This window comes from Rhea pennata, chromosome 4 (genome assembly GCF_028389875.1).
Source record: "Rhea pennata isolate bPtePen1 chromosome 4, bPtePen1.pri, whole genome shotgun sequence".
Taxonomy (NCBI): domain Eukaryota; kingdom Metazoa; phylum Chordata; class Aves; order Rheiformes; family Rheidae; genus Rhea; species Rhea pennata.
Genome location: NC_084666.1, coordinates 48,401,776 through 48,426,041, shown reverse-complemented (window position 1 = coordinate 48,426,041; position 24,266 = coordinate 48,401,776). Strand labels below are relative to the sequence as shown.

Here is a 24,266-nt window from a genome sequence, read left to right as displayed (position 1 = left end):
CACTTCAAAAAGAGTTTTAAAGCTTAATTTCTGCTTATTTAAGCATATGTAGAACTTGTATACTTAGATTAGAAATTCACAACAAACTGGAGTGGAATATGTATTTTACATCTATGGTGTAAATATATGCCTATGTGAATGTCCACATGTGAATTAAATACAATCAACATGTCAGGGATTATTTTTCTTGGACTAGATCTTTGCCAGATAGCACAAGGCCTGCCTGCAAATGAGCCAGTAAATAGGTGTTCAGTGCTTCTCAGTTACCTGCTGAAAGCTCGATGAATTCCAGATTCCACAGAAATAGCAAAAAGCAAAAAGGGGGCATATGAATCTTGCAGTGTTTATGAGTGTTAATGGTGAACACAATAAATTTCCAGGGCCAACCAGAACTAAAATGTTTATAGGAAGAGAAGTCTCTGAGCTACAGAAAGTCTTCCTTTAATAGACTAATCTCTTTTCAAGGCAACGAATGCATCTGTGTTGTCAACCAGTTTAATAACTGCTGTAACTCAAAAAGATGCAATACTCTGGTAAAAAGCAATAAAGGCCTCCAGAAGTAGATCTTACCATATACATCATAATCTCATTTTGATGATCTATTTTTGTCTCCTCTACTATTCTTGTCTACATTATGATCAGAATACGACAAACCAATATGCTATCAAAGATCTGAATAAGCATTTTACAAGAAAAGTCATTATCTAGAATACTGACCAAAGCAAGGAAAGCATTTAAATACTTCAGATCTTGGCAGGCTTCAATAATCTCACAAAAATGGCACCAGTCTACAAGGGTTATAAACCAGCCTTATTCTGCTAAAATCAATGACTTTATGACCATTTCCAGGAGCCAGGCATTTGGTCCTAAGAAAGAATCATTCGGCACATTACAGCACCAGTTCAAGCATGGTAAAAGACAGTGTAAATGGTATTACAAAGAACAGGGAAATGCTTGTGACTATTTGCCATAAAGGTACCTCTGCATGTGCAGGTCAAAAAATATATATATCCATTTGTATTCCACTTTCAGTCAGAGGCTTACGACTGTTATGGTTACTATTACTACAGAATGTACAGTCATGATAACCTATAGTTAGTCTAAAATCAGATCTTGTAACTTAAGGTACAAACGAGATGATAGAAAGTTATTTTTTGACAAATAATTTCTTCACCAAATCAGCTGTCATACGGAACCTTGTGGTAAGTGCCAGGAGAAGGAGACATCAAGGATGAGCACAATTGTCTTAATTTCTTAATTTCAATTCAAACTTTTTTTTTTTTTTTTTTTTTTTTTTTTTTTTAATGCAGCAGGAGAAGTCTGGATGAGGAATGGCTCCTGCTCACCTCCTCCATTTATTCTTTCTTTCCACCAATCTTCTGATTTATATACACATTTTTTAAAAAAATCTGTGCTTGCACAGATGGACATTTTTCTTCTGTGTCCTTAAATTCCACTTCTCTGTGAAACCTACTGAGTGCAATCTTTGGGCCAAATTCTAGAAATAGGTTTAGGTTTATAGCCTAAATGTTCTGAAGGAAAATCCCATGAAGATGTGGGAGTAACTAACAGGATTTTGACCTTCCATTTCTAACATATGGCTTGGCTGCTATTACTTAGTTAACTAAGGGGAAAGGACATAAAAACTGTAAACCATGGAACATTTCCCATACAGAATTTTACTTTGACGTTTCCTCTGACATCAAGCTTGTTATAGGGAAAACTCTACCTATTCTGACATCAAGGAATCAGAAAAGCCAGCACAGTAAACATCTCCTAGCTCCATGGAGGTTTTTACTTCATTTTTTTCCATTTTCTTTCACCTCTCTCCTACTCCCACAACCCCTGACTGCAATCATAGTGCCTTTCCCAGTAGAATCATGCCATGAGATAATGTTAAATATATCTGCATAGACTTTGCAGTGGCACTGTAGTCTCCATACTACTATGATCTGGACAGGCATGCTTCTCTCCTCTACCTTTTTCAACCCTTCTCTCTAGCATCTGCTGGAGAGCATCTTTCTGTACATCTAGATTCACTTGCATTGCATGTGGAGTTCCTCTGCTTGGGTTTCTATTGCTAAAGTGACAGAAAAACAGCATTACCCCTGAATTTGAATTTTCAATGCGATAACTACTGATTATGCCCTTTCTAACATTAATACACAGTAAAACCTTTAATGTAAAGTGTAATGCTCAGTCACTGAGTCAGTATGTTTTGTGTTGAAAATTCCTGAAAAGCAGGGTTTTTATCTCATCCTATGCAAAGCCAATTGGTAAAATATCTCAATTTTGGAAAGTGTACTTTGGGGCAGGGAGGTGGCGAGAGAGGTAAACACCTGTGTACAGAGATGCATATGTTACATATACTTGTTCTAATAGATGATGCAGAAGGTACAACACCTTCATGCCCTTCATTATATTCATATCCTTCTAAGGGGTTGAAATTTTTACCTGAATTCTTGCATCCACCTTTTCCATCTGTTAGGGGGTGCACCCACGGTGATGCCACAGTAATTATGTTCTTCACATTTGCACCGAGGGGAGGAAATAAGGTGAAAGCCATTTCAATCGCTTGATGCTTCTTGATGCTTTTTAAAGGAGCAGTGGAAGCTGAAGCAAAAAAATAACATTTGTATAATGACCAGTATCTTTCCTCTGATAAATATGTAATTGACATTCACATTACTAATTTGTACAGATAGATTTCCTTTTATTATTCTGTTAAACACACCAGAGTTGAACTGTGAGCTTTTGCAAGTTAGAAGGCTGGGAAGCATACAGCCTTAAAAGATATTAAAAACCAGGACAAAGGTGTTCAATTTGGAAAGGTTTAACCAATTATTATTCACATACATCAGCCAGTTCAATAAGCAGATATACTCTGTAAAGACACTCACTAAATGATATGATTCAATCTTTTCTGAGTAGAGTCCAGTAAAAAGCATGACTAAGATTTTCAAAGCCATTCAAAATTTAATGGGAGATAGATGTGTAATTAATCTTCAACCCCTTTGAAAATCTCACGCTAGACTCTTACTGTTTATTGGCCACAAAACCCAGCACATTTGAAATTACAGATCATTAAATTACATGAAGAAATAAATAATTATTAATAGTACCTTATGTTTAAAGGTAAAAGAGCTTAAACTTCAAGTAAGCAACTATTCTCACCACAATTTCAAAAATGATCTTCAGCAGCAGTTGATAACAACCTATTTTAAAAAAAGGAGTCCATAAAGCAGCTTGATCCTGTAAATATCTCTTATGCAAGTCCTTGTACTGGATTCAGGAGGCATGTGTCCTCATGAGACACAGGACTTCCTGGTACACACATATGGAGGGGTGATTTCCTTAGAAACTACAGCTTTGTTCCCAGCTACATTGCAGCTTAAGTTGAAGGAACTTTAAGTTGCTCTCTCTGTATGACCTTTGTTGGCAGCAGCCTTAGAATAACCTCTCTAGAAGCGTGTTTAGGTGTAGGGGAAGTTCTTCCTTCTGATTAAAACCAAAATGCAACTCATGTCCAGGATGCTGATGCTGGAACTCAAGGTAAGAATAGCTGCTGTATCCTTCAGAAAAGAGCAATGAGCCACCTGCCTTATAGCACTGCATTGCTGGCAACCTTGCTTATTTAACCATTTGCCATTTGGGCAATATCAAAACTGGAAGCATCTGGAAGCAGAGAGATCTATATTCCACCAGGAATAAACTCCAAAGCCAGCTCAGCACTGAACTTCCAACATTTTGTTGTTAACAGTTCATTTAATCACTTCATGTTGCATTCATTTGTTTCTGCATAAAATAAGTGAATGTCATACTTTTTTGTCATATCATTTTTATTTAACAGTTTTTTTCCTCATCCATTAGTTTAAAAAGTTATAACAAGGCAAAGCATTTATCAAAATGAAAAATGTTGTACTCTCTGAGCAGAGAAAGGGGAGTCTAAATAGACTGTCCCTGCTCTTAAATTAATGGAACCATCTTACATTTAATATTTTCTCTTAAGTAGTTATGTAAGCACTCCAAGATCATTAATGAAGAAGCACAGAATCACAATTTACAGCTGAAGGGCAAAACTGCTAAAAAAGCATTTCAGAGTCATGTCATCAAGTGATATAATCTAGGAAAATAAATGTAAGGATCACTGATCTCTGATATCATAATTAAATATACACAACACATGACAAGGAGAAAGGACAATAAAGTTCATTAAAACTTGACTTGGAACCTAAGCTGCAGAACTAATCAAGCAGATGTACTAGGGAAGGGCCAGATTTATAAACAAGAAGAACTTATATTTCAACAAAAAGAATTTAAAAACTAGTTTTTTTGTCCCTATTCTAATGTTAAATAATACTAATTTAGTACCAATACTAATAGTTAACAGTTATTATTTATAAAGACAATTCATTTGTACACAACATTCCAAAATGTACCATGGGCTAGTCCCTCTGTTGATACTGCAATTTGTTACATTTCTGTCCACTATCATTATTGCAACAGTTCAGTTGTCTTTTGTATTTACAGGCTCACTTCCCATTCGGACATTAACACACATCTTCCCAGCCTTCCTCTTTCTAAAAAGTCTAGTACAACAAACTTTGCCAGGCCTTCTTAAGTAAGTAATACCATAACTGATCTTTCTTTTAATACACGTTTATTGCAAAAAAATAAAATTCACATGAATCAGATGGACTTCACCCCAGAGAGCTAATGGAACTTACAGAAACAGTGTTGGAGCCACTGGCTATTGCTCTTCAGAACTAATGGAGAACTGCCAAGGTCCCAGAGGTGGGAAATGACAGATCACATTACCTACTTCCATGGAGAAACAAAAAAAAAATATTCCGGGGAATTACAGAACAGCAAATTCTAATCAAAATTGCTAAGATAGCTAGCAAAGCAGTTAGTTCGCAAGCTGCTACAAAGGTATGCGGAAAGGTGGATGATAAACAGGAGAATTACAGCAGGAGAATTACAGATTGGCAAAGATAAAGTATGTCTATGATGTAAATATTATTGTACACAGGCCTCCTGCTCAGCGCTGTTGCCACCCCTCAAGATCTCAGTACAATCAGACTTACTTGAGACACTTTCATCTGTGCCAAGAAGTACAATAGGCAGCTTTTATCAGACTTGAGGAGGAACAACACACCAATGCAATCTCTCCTTGTCTCCCAGCACATTGGCAAGAAAATTGTATTTTGTAATGACCTTTTGCACCATTCACATAGTTTACAATATTAGACTACCCTGCATTTTTCAAATATTAGGCTTTAAATTGCATGCTAAGCACATTAAAAAGATTTACAATGTGGCAGAGGATGTAACATAGATCTAGCACACTGATGGAATATTTCCATATAGAGATTAGGTTTACAATGTTACCGGTTACAAGTACAGTTTAAGAACCAATCGCCAGGTTTGGATTTGCAGTGTTTTATGAAAGTCATGTCCCTTCCAGTTACAAGAAGCTTCTCATGTTGAAAATTGTATGATAAAAATAGATTTCTCTTTTGTCCCCACAGGATACTGGAACTAGAAACCAGCAAATATAGAAATACTTTGAACAAGCAGGTTTATCAAGAAACACACAAAAAATGAATCCCTCTCCAATTTAACTGTATTGTTTAATCCTTAATTAATTCAAAATTATTTTAAAATGTTGATCTAAGAAGCTAAATAAGAACTTCAAAGTCTTTTGCTTCAAAGTACAGTAGCCTTTCCTCGCCAACTGGGCAAACATGAAGAGGCAGGAATAACATTCAAATGACCATGAATCCGGTCTATCGGTTACTTTGAGTATTTAGAAATACACTCACAGGATGAAGGGCCATGTAATAAGAATTACTCAATGGTACCAGAACAGAAATCCAAGTACATCCACAGAACCTACCTAGGCCAGAACAGAGCTATGCAGAGGGTCCAAGAATATAGTAAAAAAAAGTGGGGTGGTTAGCCTTTACACTAAAATTATGAATTTTTAAAGTCAAATTACATTTTAGATATTAAACCATGATTCACATTTGTATTCAATGCATGCCTTAAATGCCATGCATACCTCTAAGATATATTTTAATAATCAATACAATGAGATAGTTGGAACAGATATACAACATGCCTCTAAATGGACTGTGCTTCTGAAGCTCTGTTAGAATAAATTTTACATTTATTTTCATTCACATGGCAGACTTGTCTCACTACCCAAATTCATATTTGTTTTCCAGATTTCAATTGTAAGTATTTGGTAGTCAACTCTGAAAAAAGAAAAAGTGCATTCATCACTGCTCTCATATAGATCTATGACAGCTTCAGGTGCTATAAAACTTTTATTGCCTCTGGTTTAGAAGGACTACACTAATAACAGGTGGCAGAGCTATAAGTTAGATAAATGTTTTTTCCCAAATGACTATCAACCAAAACTTTATAGAATATAAGAACTGTATGCAGATATCATTATTAAGGTTGTAAAGTGAAGTATTTAAATGTTAGAATTCCCTTTGCATGTGCATTATGATATAGTCTGTAATTTCAAGATCCACATGAACCCTGTCTCTTTCAGTGCATCAAGCTGATGGTATTCACCTCATGAGCAGCTATTTTGTATTTTTTTTTCCTCATTTTTCAGTCTATTACTTCAGGACATAATTATCTTACAGTACTCACACTCTGAGCTGATGATGGAATTAGTAGTTTCCTCATGAGTTGCTTCATGGGACTCATCACAAGAGTATCAAATGTTCACAGACATTAAAAAATTTACATTTACAACAACCAAAGGGATGAAGGAGTTTTATTATGGACAGATTTTTCAGTTATATATGTACCCAAAGATGCATAAAGGCCTAATATTTTCACAAAAGTGCCAGGACACTTTATTTCCAGTACACCAGTGTTTTTGAAAATTCCACTACGAGATTACACATCGCTAGCTGTGCAAATACATTTTGAAAACTGACCAAGAAAGAATAAGGATGAAAGTATCCATGAACTGCAGTTTCCCACTCTCAGAAATCCACAATCCCATTTTCAGAGTATTTGGCATTCTACAAACATTTTATATGCTTTAAACACAAGCTTCAAGTTGCAGCAGAAATCTGAACTTCAGGTGTAGCTCTGAAAGCTCAGCACTTCTGTAAACCGGTCATCAAGATCCCAAGGCACAGAATCACAGAACAGCTGAGGTTGGAAGGAACTCAGGAGATCATCTAGTCTAACCCCCCTGCTCAGGCAGGGTCACCTAGACCACATTGCCTAGAATTGTGTCCAGATAACTTCTGAGTTATCTCCAAGGATGAAGACTCTATTGTCTCTCTGGGAAACCTGTTCCAGGGCTCAGTCACTCTCACAGTAAAGAAGTTTTTCCTTATGTTCAAATGAAACTTCTTGTGTTTCAGTTTTTGCCCATTGCCTCTTGTCCTATAGCTGGGCACCACTGAAAAGATTCTGGTCCCATCCTCATCAGGCATCCAAAATACCAAGTCAGGCATCCAAAAATATCAAGCACCTCTGCAAACACATTTAAATAAATGAACTATCAGCAAATAGAAACTCTTTAGAAGTCCTGGATAACATACAAATGCCTTAACTATATAGCCAACCTTTCTCTCCTTGTAATTCTCATCATCATTTGCAACATACCTTTTAGCTTCTGCAAAAAATGGAGGAGTAATCACTACAATCTCCTTTATCATAAAACTCTGTATCTCTTGTGTGCTAAGTAGGGCACCAATTCCATGCAAATATGTACATGATTGTGCAACTGAAGACCGTTACTCTGTGTAGGCACATAGAAGTCAATTTGTATATGCACTGCAGCTGCCATGCAAACTACAGATCACTTGACTGTGCAACTGCAGTAGGGTTCCTTCAATGATTTGAGGTGGTTTGCTTTCTTTTTCTAAAATATTTAAGATATTAGAAAGAACAAACAGAAAAAAATGCCAGACTGCCCTTGTGAATTATTCCACTGACAGTCTAGAGTCTTCAACAGACCCTGAGTCTGTTGATGCCCCACATACATGCATGTGGCCATTATCACCAGTCCCTTGGTAAGAGGACAGAATTTAGAAAGGACCTTGCTTTTGTGTTAGACATGTGCTCAAACCAAACTTCAGGCTCCCACAGTCTTAGGAATAAAACTGCCACTTCATGTCACTTCATTTCACCTATAAATGCTGAAGAAATTCAATTTGTATCTAAATAGATAGCCTTTTCCTAAGATAATCAAAAAGATTATCACTTTATTCTCTATTTCTGCTTTCTCTTCCTTGACATATATTAGTTATCCTGAAATTAGGATGCCCACAGAGTGGGTGAAATTAAGTTGTAATTGTGGTAGTGATATAAAGTCAATAGAACCATCTCCACAAATGGAACACCCAATGTTTGCAGCAATTCCACCAGTTATTATTGTCTACTCATACATAAATGACCTGAAATATTCCCTCACATAAATTTACACTTACATATTAAACTAAATATGAGTTGGTGTTTTACAGTTATACAAGTGGTAATAAATGAAGTGTATCTCTACTACTTGTTGTAATTATTACATTAAATCATCAAACTAAGACCTGTCATACAATAGCACAAATTGAAGGATATCAAAGTACATTTTTGTTCCTGTAAAAGTATTTGCTTATCCATTACAGACATAGATGTACAAAAGAGATAATAAATGAAGAGTCATAACTGAAATCAAAAGAGACTCTTGAATGCTCTAATAAACTGCCAGTGTAATGGAAGGAAACTTCAGTTGCTGGTTAACACAGAAACAGAGAACAACCATAAGCATATCTTCACCAACATTAATATATGTGTAAGGACAATAAAACTATATATATTCTTTTGTTCAACATCTTTGACAGAGAACTATCATTTAGAAATAATACGTAATAGCTCTACAATGTATAATATATAATTATGTAAATAATTAGTATAATCTTGAGATGAGATGAGGGCTATTAGTGGCAGTGGATACTTTGAACCTTGCACATTTAGTCAAAAAGACCAATGACATCCAATCACACTTTTTAAAAATGAATTGCAACAAACAATGGCAGCACAGCTGCTATTAGAATTATAATTGAGTTTAGGAGGGAAACAGCAGCTGAATGCAATGCAGATAATTAAGGAGCAAGCTTTTGTTAACACTATCAGTAGGGTCATGATTCTGCAGATTGTGAACTTATTATGCCTGAACAAACTAGTCTATTTTTATAACAGAGGTATATTTCAGCTTTTTGTACCAATAAAGTATATTCTGACTACTGAATATACTAATTCTGATCACTTATTTATTTCAACTATCCATTTAGAGAAATGATAAGTATTTATAAAATCTGAGATTACCATGGAAACCTCATTCTTAAATGCTGAGGATTATGGGAACAATTGGTTATACAATTGTGATGGGTAAATAACAAGCTTCTGAGTATAATAAAGAGTGTAGTTGTGAAATTATATTAAATAATTTATCTCTTTCAGCCTAATATATATTTTATTTGTTAACCTAGCAAGGAAGCAATGAAAGGGAAGCAATACACCTCCTGCAGGTGAACAGTGAAAGAAAATCAGTATTGAAAAAAACAGCCTTTAAAATATAGACATGAACCACCTAAATGCAAGTTCTTGTGGTCCTAACACTTAAGTGGTATCCCCAGGTTTGGGATATCCAAAAGCAATCTAAAATTTATATTTCCTACCGTTTGCTGACTAACCTTGGAAAAAAAGACACAGTCACTTGTGCAAAAGACACAAACGAATGAACAAGAATCAGCAAAGGATTGGAAGTCATTCCAAACTTAGAGCTTGGCACCACAATCAGGCAATGCAAGATGCTTGACCACTCATAACCATGAGTCAGGGTTCCAAAAACAGAAAAGAGGTCATTAAAATAATAATAACAGCATTACATGCTGTTAGTAATATTGCTGTTATAATATAATATTATCATAATAACTAGTACTGTTTAAGCAAACTGAACAGTGCAGGTCTACCAAAAATGTTATTAGTGCCATTCATATTAGTAACCCCTTTAATTCATGCAGCAGGGACTCAGGATCTTTGGTTTAAGACAATCTTGCTGACAACATAGGTCATTTCACTGGCAAATCTAAATTTGCTAGGGACAAATGAGTAATCCTGCTTTGGAATCTCATTGACCTCAATGTGTAAATAAAGTAGAATGTGTCTGACTGGCAGCAAGCCATTATTGTGCTATGTGCAATAACAACAATAATATGTCAAAGTGATTTTAAAAAATACTCTTTGGTATTCTGATCTGCTGAAGTTCTATTTTTGACCTCACAACCTCCCAGAATAGTATAACAAAAATACTTTGGACCAGTCCTACTAGTTACTAAAGTATCTACTCTGATGCAAATATTTTTACATTACTAACCCTTTGCTTGTGTCAAAGTCATTTTCAGTTTTTCCATTTCTGGTTCTGAACATTCAACAGTCTTATTTTACCTGACTGTGGAAAGAGTTAGCAAAAGCTTACCCCAAGCTGAACTTATTTTTCTCTCTGTTTCTTCAGGAATTCCATTCCCAGCCTCAGCAGAGAGAAAGCTTTAATTTGGTCATTATTACAACATAACTCAAACGTACTTCAGTAAAACTGAAGAATGGTATAATTTTCTCCCAGTTCCAGTTCCTTTTAAGGAAATCTAGAAAAGAATAGGTATCAGCCAGGAATAAAAACATGCCCCTCTGCTCATATGCACAGCATGCTTCCGCATCTTTATTCCCAGATTAGCTCTTGTCATGTGTCAACAGAAATCTCAATTGCTTTTCAAATATTATAAAAGTTTTGATAATTTACTAAAACTTTCCTAATAGTCTCTTAATGTTTGCAGTGGTAGTAGATTGATGTATACATAGAAAATTAAGAGAGAGAGAGAATAAAATGGAGGTAAAATAAACTTGAAACAAACTCATTAATAAATATATTTTGGAACAACTTTTTATTGAAATATGTGAAATTTCTTCAAGACAACCAGATTTCTTTAGGACAACAGAAAAAAAAGCACTTATTACACTTCTTTAATGAAGAAAACAATTTCAAATACCCCGCACAAGTTCCACCACTGAAGTATTTACCTGAAGCAATAAACTGCTCAGACCATACCCTCTGCACTCCTGTCATAAACTCCTAACATCTTCACTACAGTACCTACCACCACGAAAACAGCACAGCAGTCAAAACACTAGCTCCAAAATGCTCTCTCTCTTACTAAAATATTTTCTGCATTTTTATGGTAGTCTGATTCAAAATGCAACCATTTTATGCTTACTTTATGAAAAAAAATAACAGAAATTCTATATTTAAATAAATAAGTAACTTCTGAAAGGAGAAGCAGCGTAACTGCTTTTTCCCCCCCCTAAGGAACAGAGAAAAATACTCACTGCTGCTATGTACCTAAGCTTGTAAAAATTAGTCTACCACAGCAGAAGCATGCACAGCAGTTAATAAGACTTCTTGGTGGAGGCAAGAGTGTCTGGAAACAGAGTTAATGGGTATGCAGACCCTGACTAAGAACTCACTGTCTAATTCAGACTGTCTAATGTCCCATCTTCAAAGAATAGTCAAAGACGTCATTTGTGTCTTTAATATACATATATTTTAATGTCTCTCTTCAGTTAAGAATGCAGATTTAGGTCACCATTCCTGCAGGACAAAAAGTCACAGTAAGAGTCAATAGAGGACAATTTCAACAGTGGAAAATTCTGGAGTTTTAGGGATTTTTCTATCATCTTTGCCATCCTTCCTGTTTGGAGAGCTTTAAGGAACCATGATTGAAAGGGTTCTTAAGAGACAGCGGAGGAGACCTATCTCCTTTTGCACAACTGTAATGGATATCCTGAGGCATGGCACTATGTATTGGCATTCCAGCACTGGCCTGTGGTCAGAGCACAATCATAGGCAGCAGTTTGCTTGATACTAGTGAAAAAAAGAATTTGCTCCATAGGGTTTTCACTACCCTGAAATCATGGTTTCTGATAACACAGGAGGAATAAAAACTCAGCCTGATTTCTTTTACTGTTGTGGAAATCAAAAATAGATTTACTCAGAACCTAAAGAATTTTGCTGCGAAATAACTGACACAAAGTTAAATATGGAAGCCTCTATAATTCACTCCGACAGAATGATTTTTCAGCTGAAAACCTAGTTTACTCCCTACATTCCTCCTGAACATCAGTTAGCACTCATTTTGGATTGATCTGCAGGTCATACATGTATTTCCTTTTTCTCACTTTGGGAATGAGAGCTTTCTTTCCATAGTGGTATCTTTGCTACTCCATGAAGGAAGGGATTAAAAGCCCTTTAAAAGATTAATGGAAGTTGAACTTCCCTGATCACTGTATCCCACTGCCACTGTACTGATCCAATGAACAATTTCTTTATGGTCTCAGAGAGCCCTCAGTGTATGCAGTGACCTGCAAAACGTATTCAGATGAAAATGACTTCTGTGTGGAAGCCTTACAGTACACAATTCAAACCTATTACAGTAATGACACACAGTACAATTCCACAGTACTTGGCACATATATCACTTTATTATTTCAGAACACTTTATGAATATTAACTAAGCAAACTCCTTAGGATCCCAAGAGGTGGGATAGCATCTACTGTAAACAACATTGTATTGTGTAGTGTGATCTGTAACTTCCCATATAATACATAGTGTAATAAATTTTATTAATGACTTTGAATTTTATTCAGGTTCTCATCCCACCTTCAGCTGCATAGAACTGAAGCCCAGAAACTCAGAAATACTTAGGCATGTAGCTTCCATTGATAGTAATGCAAGTTAGGCAGATAATCTCTGAGGATATGAAATGAAATACTTAAAGGACATGAACAGTATTGTGATTCTCTCCTTTTTTTTTCCTTCTCTCTCTTTTATTCAGTGGGAAAATTACGTGACAGTTTTCAAAATTATTTTTCATTTATTTATTTTATGTCTGCTGTGCTTCACATGTTTGATATTGAGGCGAGGTTAATGGCAGGCAGCTTGCATTTGGAATTGAAAGTGGAGATATTTAAGGTGGCTCCTAGATCCTGTAGGTATACAGTAGATATTGCCAGATTACACAACAGATTAAATGATGCTTATCAAAAAAAATGTATCCTAATTTTTTGTATCTGTGCATACTGACTGGGTTTACAACAGAGTGAAGGTAATGTCTGTATATTGTATACACTAGCTACTGACATTCAAGGTCATATCTTAAATTACTTCCTGAGGCAAAACTCTCGGGAAGTTGATTAATGTTTTGACTGTGATAGTATGTTAGCTTTCACTTTATGCAATGATTATATATGACCTACCATTGAAGGCCTGGTGGAATCAAGGATGCTTGATTGATTCGTATAATGCTCTATAAGGCATTTTCATTTTGAAATATGTCTAAAACCTTTAGCTGTAATTAAATGCAGGATAATGGAGATGCATAAGATGAACTAAATCAGTAGAAAGAGAATTTAAACAGAATAAAGACTTCTGCCCTTAACTTGCCTTTTGTAAGAGACCTTTACAGTGGTTGTGTTCTAGAAAGCTATATGAGAAAGAAGATTATTAAAACAAATAAACCTTTGATTAGGCTACAGAGGAACTGCATTCAGAGTCTGTTTCTACCGATGATTCCTTGTGTGACTGCTGGTAAACCATCTAATTTCTCCATGCATCCATGTTCTAATGTTAAAATAGGCTTAACAATTCATCTTTCTTCAGGGAAGTATTGTTGAACTTAATGCATATGAGGCATTCACAAACTATAAATATGTGGGGTACACCAATAAGAAATTTCCTAGATATTTTTTTCTCTCTCATGACTGAGAGCTAGGCTACACAGTCCAGAAAATTTATTTATGTCTGGAAGATCTCAGAAGGCTTGATTTACTATGTGACTGTGGCCCAGTACACTGCATATCTCAGTTATGAAGCATATTGACCAAGGAGGTCATTGCAGTGAAGAAAGAATTAACTGCTCTGTTGGAGGGCTTCATAAACTCATTTATTACTGTTGCTGCATAGAGCCCCAAATGTCCAGCACAATTTTCTTCTGACTATATTCTTTACTAGGAACAAGAAAGCTGTTTCACTGAATGATGAGTCTTTTTTTGTTCTTATATAAGAATGTGCTTAAAACAACACATTGGGAGCTGTTAGGCATTTATTTACCATGGTGGGTTAATCTCATCTGGGGAGATACAGAAACTCAATCACGAGTACTACAATATATAAGCTAATTGCCAGGATAAAACCAAATGAATAATTACTTAACTTCAGAATGAGGCCCGGGGGAATTTTTCTTTAATAAAGGTTTAATTCACCAGTGATAATGAATGCAATCTCACATACTACTGAACAACACCATTAGCATAATGGCTGAGATACAAAAACTATAATTAGAACAAAACAGAAATGTTAATTACAACCACAAAGGCAAAAAACAAAAAGGGAGTTTTCCCTTACCTATAAAATGGGTTTCTGCCTGTGTATCTCCAGTAATCCCTATGAATGGATCATCCACTCTTCTTGGGTGACTGAGGCAGAAATTAAAACTGAAGCTTCCTTTGCCTTTTGATCCGGAGAAAACTACGATTCACACAAGGGACTTACACAGTTAAGAGTACAGATGAGGGCAGTAAAGACCATACCTCTAATCATAAAGCTTAAAAATTAAGCTTCCATGTATCTGAATCCTACACTCCAATTCCTTTTTCACAACAAGGCAGGTCCAGCAGGATTAGTCAGGAATATTAGATCTCTTCCAGGTATATTTGCTATGTCTGGAAGTACACATCACCATGAAGCTGGACAAGGAAATGTGGGTATCCAGTTGACTATGCAGCTGCTGAGAAGTTTACTGATAACAAGCAGCTTCATTTCCCACACTAACAACAACAATAACAAAAGCTGTTTGTGCCTAAAAATTTGCACAAACTTATATCTTGCTTAAATGAAAACTGTGAGACATAATCCTGGAAGAACACTCTTTTGTGCCATTTCCAATACGCATTTTTTGTAATCTCATGTTACAAAAATATTAAATTTACAGATTCAAGAACTCAGAAGTTATAAAATGTAAGAACTAATGTTGCAGATTTTTCCCCCCTACAGGACTTGCTCAGCGTTTAAAATGGATTCTGCTCACTGAATGGGAAGCTATTTAGTTTTTCTTTTTATCTTCACCATTCTATGTTTGATTCCAGACCTTATTTATCACACATCATGCAAACGCTGCACTGAATACAGAATTACCAATTTCTTAATAGGCTTTTTTTGTGGTTTTCTCAGCTTTTTTGTGGTGCTCTCAGCTCTTAGTATAATTAATCTATCCTCACAACACCTCTAAGAAGCCATATAACTGAAGCACAAAGAAATGAAGGCCACATTGCTAAATATTCTCTAATTTGCATGCCTTCTTTGACAACTAAGTATTCTAAAGCATTTCTAAATTTCTGCAACAAAAGAGCAGACAATCAAAGAAGGGTGAAAAGTAAGAAAGAAAAATAATAATCACTTGCAAAAATAAGAGATATTTTTGTTATTGTATTTGCTAATTTCATTGTAAAATGGAGAACTTGAGTGTAGTTGTTAATGGGAAGGACACTTCTCTTATTCATCTAACTCCATTGCCACTGAAGCTAACAAATGCTTGCTTTTATTGGATACCCAAACTTGATCCGAATCTCCAAATCTGACAGAGAGCAAACATGCCCCATGATGAAGTCAGTCAGTGTGTTCTGAGACCATGGCCTGACGTTTAGTTACAGAAAGGGTTGTGATGAACACGGCCATTTTAATTTAAGATGTCCAGAAGACAGGTTAGTAGAAGTACTTTCTTTTCTGTAACAGGCAAGTGATTAAAGCACTGATGCTAAACCACTGGCTAAAACACCTTAGGGGGAGGAGACTTAAAGTTTATCTGCCTAAATAGATCTCTCACCAACTGGCTATATATGATACGTTCTTTCCTGTTTAAGCTGAACAACCTCTACAAAAAATATCCAGGTTTCAGTAGATGAAACTGTGGAAAAACAAATCCCAGAACTATGATATGTCTTTTTAATGTATATAAGATATTTTTCTAGGTGGCCAAAAATCTAGCTTCTGATTGTGTTTATGCATTTTACCCATTGACAATTTAAAACAAAAATGCATATTATTACAGCATGGACAAGAAATCAAACGCTTCTTCCTCCTGTGTCCTGAATGCTCTAACCATGAAGTCAGTCTTCTGCTCTCCCATAACTCTCTTTATCTCGTCTGATGATTCCTGGAGTCCCTCTGGCCCAGCAGAACAATTTCAATAAGAAATACAACCCAACCCACCTAACCAGCCTACATCAAAATGATTAAGAGTCATCTCAGATGGTAAAAACATGAATTTGAATCTTTTCATGCTACACAAAGCATTGAAACTAGAAATACCGCTTCCGAGGCAAATGCTGTAAAAAATACTCTGAGTGGATATAGGGGAAAACTTATTCACCATGACGACAGTCAAGCAGTGGAACAGGATGCCCAGGAAGGTTGTACAGTTTCCATCTTTGCAGGTTTTCAAGATCAGTCTGGAAAAAACCCCAAGCAACCTGGTCTGATCTCACAGCTAAGACTTCTTAGAGCAAGAGCTAAGACCAGAAACCACCCAAAGTTTCTTCCAAGCTGAATTATCCTATGCTTCTAAATGAAAAGATGGCATTCTTCATTGGTTTTACTGCAGAAAAAGCAATAGTTGAAATAATGTCCTTTAAGAAAGCCTGAACTACTTGCAGTAGACTAGGAATGCTTAACACACACAGTTCTTCACTCTGACCCATCTGTTTAATTCTTTTAGAGTAGGCAATTTCCATGTGTAGTTCTTGTAACAGATTTCTCTTTTCTTCTTTTATCTCAGTTATTCTTGTATTAAACACATATTAGCCTTACTAGACAGTGAACATATTTATGTCTAAGATGATTTTTACATTTGAGAAAAGACTCCATTTTCATTTTGAACAGAAATAACCTATTAGGCTCAACTGCCCATTCCATCAGAATGCTGTGCAACTTTAACAGATTTCAATTCATTCAGCTTAAATTATGATGCACAAAGCTAGACAATCTTCTGTATGAATTTGTCCTTCATGCAAAGTAAGGTTTTCTGGAAAAAATGCTGTAAAACTAACAAAAAAGAACAAAGGAACAGCTGTAAGTCAAGAGTTCTTATGCCAACACACTCTTCAGCTGGGTTCCACATTCACTTCCATCCCCCACATCATGCTGATTATAAACTTAGATGCAGTTCTAATGTTTTCATTTAATTCATTTTTTCCATATTTTAAATTCATTGTATTTAGCGAACATTCAGTTTGAAACATGCAATATCAAAAGAAACCCCGCAGGTGCAGGGAATCTGAATAATCAGGTCCAAATAATCCCTGAACCTCAATCTAGTGAAGTCTCACTGGGACCATTTTAAATGTGCAAAGGAAACAAATAGCCAAATTACTCTAAACAATTGTGAGGTAATATGAAATAAGGCAGATGATTAAAATATTGATACTTACATTACAGTAATGCCTTCAGTCCCTCATGCAGATACAGAACCTATTGTGCCAGGTACTGTACAAACACACAGGATGGTGTTCTACCCAGGAAAAATTACAGTCCAGACCTTGACCTCCCATTAACTTCCTTGTTGCAACACTGGGTCAGGAATAGACAAAAGAGTGTTGGGAAGAAACAAAAATATGAAACAGCTATTCAGCAAGTCTGTAGAAGCACTGGACGTAATTCTCAATTTTCTGCAGTTCTGTTTTTCTGCCCTGCTCCCCAAGCCCCACTGTAAACAGAACTCTTGTGTGTTCTGCGATCTTCAACAGCTAAGCATTGTGTGTCTGTAATACATCTTACAACTTTGTAGGTACTTCAGTTTTCCTTGGACTATTGCTGTGTGTCAGAATTAGTTGTGATACTGGATTCTCTACGTAGCTTCTTAATTTTAGGAGGGTTCTTTTATCTGCCTTTTTTTTTTTCATTACTGTAAGATTTCAAATTCACAGTTTGGCATACTATTATCTGCCAATGTTCTCCAAGGCATCCAAAGATTACATTCCAAAGATTAAGAACAACTGGGGGTATGCAAAATTAACAATGTGATGCATGTTCTTTTAATAAGTGTATCTTCTATGCTTAGATTGTGCAACCCATTTGATGTATTGTTCAAATATATTCAATGACTGAATACCGCCCAAAGAGCTGGAGGACAGCTTTTTCCTGAAAACTGGCACAGTCTGAAGATAGTGGCATAAAGTAAAAATTGTCATCTGAAATCTTTAATTCTATAAATATTTCATGGCATACACATTTATGCTTTAATGAAGATACAGCCCTGGAAAATCAATAGTTGCACATACGTAAACATCCATACCTACATTACAAACCTGACTGACATCTCAGAAGTGGAATATTTAATCAGTTTCTCTTGACAGTTTTATTCATATGTCTCCCAAGTCCTCCCAATTTTACATCTGTTGTAACTCTACAATCAAATCTCACTATTTTGAACAATAGCAACATTTTGGAAACTTATTTATCTTTTTATAATGAAAATTCCTCATACTAAACTTCATGGACAAGAGAAAGGCTTTGCTACACAATAACAGATATGATGCCAATTATTGCAAAGAATTATGTCTCTTTAAGCAAAATTGCTTTACTAGGGTGAAGCAGCATTATACACCCTAACCTTTTGTTATTAGCTAAAGGTCTTATAAATTAAAATACTAGAAGATATATCAAACAGAGTTTTATTCAAACCAGATTTCAATCAAGAAGTCATCCTCATTGTGCACGTGTACTTGTCTGCATCCACATCGCAGATGAGAAATAACAAAGTTGCAAAAAAAACCCCTTATTGGTCCTTATGGACCTATATGGTCCTTATTTATCAGAAATACTTCTTTAGATGAGGCTAAATCATTTTTTTCCATCAGTGACCAGTTTGCTTGTTACAAAACAAGTAATTCTCCTTCTTTTCAACTGAGTGAATAAGAATCCAAACATCTAATTTCTTTACTCTCCACCTGCTAGCCAGGATATATCCACATCAGTTGGCAGCCATACTAGGCCACCCTCATTTTTATTTCCTCAACATGTCTAGCACTTCCATTCAAACAGTACATTTAGTTATGAACTTTTCTTTGACTTTTTCAGCTCTTTGTGTTTTGAGATTTTGAAGGTACAGTTAGGACGGTACAGTTAGGATGGTGAGGATATTTGTCTCTGAACTATTTCATAATAATCACAAATAGATTACTATAATTCATCTCTCAGTATTTATTTTATTGCGTAAGACACCTCAATGGGTACTAAGCACTTCTGAAAATCAGGCAGATTCCCAGTTTAGAAGCTGAAATTTTAGCCCTAGAATCTCAGCTGCATTTGCCCACATGGGTCCCAGGCCCAAATTTGCCCTTAGTAGCAGGGAGTAGTTTCTCTGGCTTCACTTTTACTCTTAGTAAGTTTATTCATTCTAGAGAAGGTACTTTATCATCTGCCAATATAATTTTTTGCTTGTGATTTTTTTTATAATGAAGCTTTACCACTTTCCACTGATTTCTAAGGACAAACTTTTTTAAAACAACCCAAAACATTACAGTTAGCTCCTGTTGGTTTGTTTCTTTTCAGCAACGTATCTTGCATCTATACTGATTGCTAGGCTTTGGAAATAGACTGAACGTGTATTTATTGACTAATCAAAAATACAGTAAAAGTAGAAAGACACAGCAATATTTAAAATCCAGCTGATTACCCTTTGGTGGCAGATGACTAACAGCTTACCTCAGCAAAGCAAAAATTGCTGCCAAAGGTTTCTTCATAGAAGTAATCCTTATTTATTATCCAAGTTCACAGCTGTATACACTGCAGGCAGTAACTAAAAACACTTAAAAAGCATGATGCTGAAAAAACAAACCCCAAGCTTACGTGACTGTGATGCTTATTAAAAGTCCAATCCAGCCTCATTAAAACCAACAAGAGGGGTTCTGCCAATGATTTCAGTAGTAAAAGAATAAGACTCAGGGAAAATATTCATACAAATTCATAAGGCTGCATTCTGCTCATTAGCAGTGAATGTATGGTTCTCTCTGGCATGAACAGGGAAAGTGATAAACAGTTCCAAGAGTTCTTAGGTTACTCAATAGTCTCCTTTCTTGAAATAATAGGATAACAATAAAAGCCATAGTCTGCCCCCAGTGCACACACGTAGTCCCAGCTGTTCGAAATCCAGTATTTCTTTCAGAAAAAAAGTAGTTATATACAGCTGTTGTTACAGCTTTTGGAGCCAAATTGTTAATCTCCACATAGGATAGTATTTTTATAAGATACATTAAAGTCTCACTTACTATTAATAATCACTGTTCAGTATTTGGTAAAAGGTATGGAATAAGACTGGATGAAAACAGAAATATTCACTAACCAATCAACCACTTGCACTCTTCGCTGAGAGGGAAGAATACAGTGAAATAGCCTACTATTCCTCTTCTACTATACACCCCATCTTGCCATTATATGGTTTTTACTTGTCCTTTCTAGGCTGCATTCCGCAACATTCTCAAGCAGTTTGCAGAAGCTAAATATGAAACTGAGTAAGTTCAGGTGACAAAATACCAGCAAGTTATTTAAAAGACTGAAACAAGTTAGAATCAAACAGATTCTGCCCCTTCCCTCTCATATCTCTGCTGTGGAAAGTAATTGTATTCAGAAAAGAAAATCTGATCACAGTTTTCTTGATACCATGTTTGAGAAGGATATTTATAAAGAACATCTGTTGTGGATACCTCATACAGCAGTAGCCGCTCTGCAGTGCTCACTGTCTAGCATTCAGCTGTTTCACCATGACTAAGTCAAAACATGAAAGCTGGGAGCACTAGTGAGTATTATCCAGTTCACCCTGCACAGAGCCTGAGGTCCTGCCAGAAGTGGAAAAGGGACCCTGCCACTGAGATCAAATCCAATCTGCTAGAGCCAGAGAGAAAGAAAAGAACAGAAAACTATGGAATCTGTATGAATAAATGAGCCTCTAACACAAACCAAAGAACAGAAAATGTAAACTTTGGCAGACTGAGCGTGGATACAAAATTTAGAAGAAGGAAGCCAACTCAGAAACCTTTGTATGTTCTTCAAGGTTAAACTTGATGATAGCCCAAGCGCTTTGTTCTACAAGACCTACACAGGTCTCCTTCCTACAAAGGGAGCATTCTGAAAGCAAAGCTGATGAGACTATCCACTGTGGTTTTAGAGATCCCACAGTGAGCTCTGAATCAATTACTACGCTGACATAGTACCACACAGCAATACGAGCTCAGGTCCCAGAAGCACGGTTAGAGCTGTGTTACGTCTGGATTAATTAGCCATGTCTCTCAGCAAGGCTAATTAGTCTAGGCCCTGCACTTGTGCTGAGATGGTGATATTGTCCTGGTTCAAAAGATAGCTCAGGCAGTGCTAGCTCTGATCTACAAACTAAGCTCCATCCCCCTTAAGCAATCCATTCCAGATACAAGACATTTAAAATTTTATAAATTTAAACTAACACTACAAACCATACTCAGAAAAATATAGGAATCAATGGAGGTCATGAATGAGAGGTGGCAGATGCGCTGCAAGAGAAATGTAGAATATACGGATTACTGCAACAGAAATCAGTAGCTTATGAGGCTTTTGTTTCTAAGTACCATAATATTGTCAGCCTGAAATTAGTCCTGCACATCAAAGATTTTATTTTCAAGTTACTAAGATATCTGTGTTTTCATTCTTGTACTGATCTCCCCTTCCCCTTCCTTCACTCCAGTTCTCTTTCCTCCAATTTTTCCAGCTCAGGAAAGGAGTCCAGGTTTTCTCATAGCCTAATTCTTCTGCTCACTTCAATATACTTTCCAGTTATTTTTATAATGGTCAAAATGCCACTCAGTCCTCCTACTCAATAGATTGCAGTAGTAGCTGCAAAGTGCTGTTCAGTGGTTTATGTACAGTTTTCAGACCTTCTGGTTGTGCCCCTGTTGAATCACGAACCTCCTCATGTTTGTGACCACCTTCTTCTTGCACTGGAAGCCACTGATTAACTAGACTTTGGAATTGCCTCCAGAGCAGTATAGTTCCAAAACTGTTGCGAGACCAGGAATTCTTAACTCTTTCAACTCAGCTTCTGGTTATTTCAGTTGCACTTTTATTTTTGTATGCACAATGTAGCATTTCCTGGTCTATAAATAATCTTTCACATAGTATACATGCTTCATTTGTGTAGAGAGTTTTACTATGGCTAAAAATAAAAAGCAGTTACCTCAATAAAAATATACTTTCTATATTACAGTATGCATATAGAAAAAAATATGCAACAAATTCCTAAAGGGAAGAATATACCTATTACTTGTTAAAAAAATTCTGAGAGGAAAACTAATTATTTTTTCAGAATTCTGTAGTAGAAAATATCTACATTGTAACAGCTGTAGTTAACAAGCATATGCATTTCAAGTACACATGTTTTCTGAAAAGGTAACTATAAAAAAGGACACTGGATGAGTAAATTCATATGTGCCTAGCCTGCTAATATAAATAATGTGATCTTTCCAAATAGAAGCATTGGAATAATTAAACTAATTTTCCAAAATTATTCTAGTATATTCAATTACAGATTTTAATTATTTTGGAGAAATAATTCACAATGTTAATGAAAGTGACGGTAGTAAGAATCATGGCAGAGTACGGGTTTCATGTTCCTGCATTCCATACGCATTATTAGAAAATGTAAATCAAATATTTGATGAATACTAAGAGCCTACTGGGACGTTAAAATGAATATTACCATTGTGACTCCGAGAATCAGGTTGAAGTATAACAGAAGTCAGTTAAGGTAAGTGGATTTCAGTGCCAAAGGGAACATTAGCTGTTTTAAAGAGGCCTCTAGAGTATTATCGAGTTTTAAATATGAAAAAAAAGATGTTTAAATAACACTTAGATTGTAACACAAACCAACAAAAGACACTAGAATTTCAAAGTTTCAGCTGCTGCTTCATACAGATCGACCGCATCTCCCATGTTCATAAAAATTAACAGAGAACAGCAGGGTTGGGGGAGAACAAGTGTAATGGAGTTAACTTTGAATCTCCAGTGTTAGCTCCTAATCATTCACCATTAAAATTAATGAGAACTTTGCCTCTGCTTTCAAAGAGGGCAGGCCCTAATGCTGGCCCTGGCTTGTATTTAAAAAAATGATTTTGTATTTAATGTTCTGTAAAAACATCCAAAGCTCACTATATTCCATGAAGTGCAGGTTTCATAGCCTAAAAGGTTAGATTTCAGTCATTGTGCCAGTGCTTCATATTTATTCTTCATGTTTTCAAAATACTGTGCAAACTTTAATTTATTCCTTCTAGGAGATGCCATGCTTCAGAGAGAGGGAAAATGGAAAACATACGTTGACTATATTTCCAAAAGCCACAAACAAAGGCTGTGGCACGGAAATGGGTATTACATAGATTATTCTGTTTCAAGCTTTCCACAAAGCACCATAACACATCACTACTTGTGAACATTTAAGAAAATATCTACAATTTTATGTTCATCTAAAGAGATGGTGTTACACCACCTGGAATAAAAATTCTGTGTGCTTCACTACCTCCTAACTAGGGTAAACATACAGACACTACCAGTAAATTCAGGGTGAAAACATAATTATATACGTTCAAATTTTAGGGGGCCATGGATGAATTCTGAAGATGAATCAAGATCTTTGCATTGACAAAGCTAAGACTGTAAAAGATAATCCTGTAAACCTACTAAAATTTCTACCTTTCAAGATAGCAGAAGATAAACTACTCTACCAAATATTTCACCAGTTGGCTAAAATTTCAAACAGGTGGTTTTTCTTGTCAAACTTTATATATGAGCTGAACTCAGAAGAAGAAAACAGTTTCATATTGTTCCAAATTGAAATTTGTGGGTTTTGTACCACAAGGTTGATTTACCTATTAGGATTTATATTCAGAGAATCTGAGGTAGTAATCTGTTTTCTGCATTCTCCCCTTTCCCTGTCATTTCTATAATTTTATCTAATGGCAGTACATTTCATGAGCTCTTATGTTAAGATATATCACTGGCAATGTATTTAATAACAGAAAATGTGCATTAGGTATTGCTTGAACTACTCCATATTCAAGGAAACGGAAGAGCAGGTATAATAAACACCTCTGTTCCTAGAGATTTGAC

General features: G+C 35.8%; 1 protein-coding gene across 1 annotated transcript in view; it reads right to left on the bottom strand.

Annotated features, from left to right (window-relative positions):
* Positions 1 to 2,036: 2,036 nt before the first annotated feature.
* IQCM (IQ motif containing M) overlaps positions 2,037 to 24,266 on the bottom strand; it is a gene marked incomplete at its 5' end in the record, with an annotated part of 85,622 nt that continues 63,392 nt past the window's right edge. Inside the window, 2 exons of the mRNA XM_062574942.1 lie at positions 2,037 to 2,080; positions 2,371 to 2,613. Of these exons, the coding sequence (XP_062430926.1) occupies positions 2,037 to 2,080; positions 2,371 to 2,613 (287 nt within the window). The remainder of the gene's footprint in view (positions 2,081 to 2,370; positions 2,614 to 24,266) is intronic.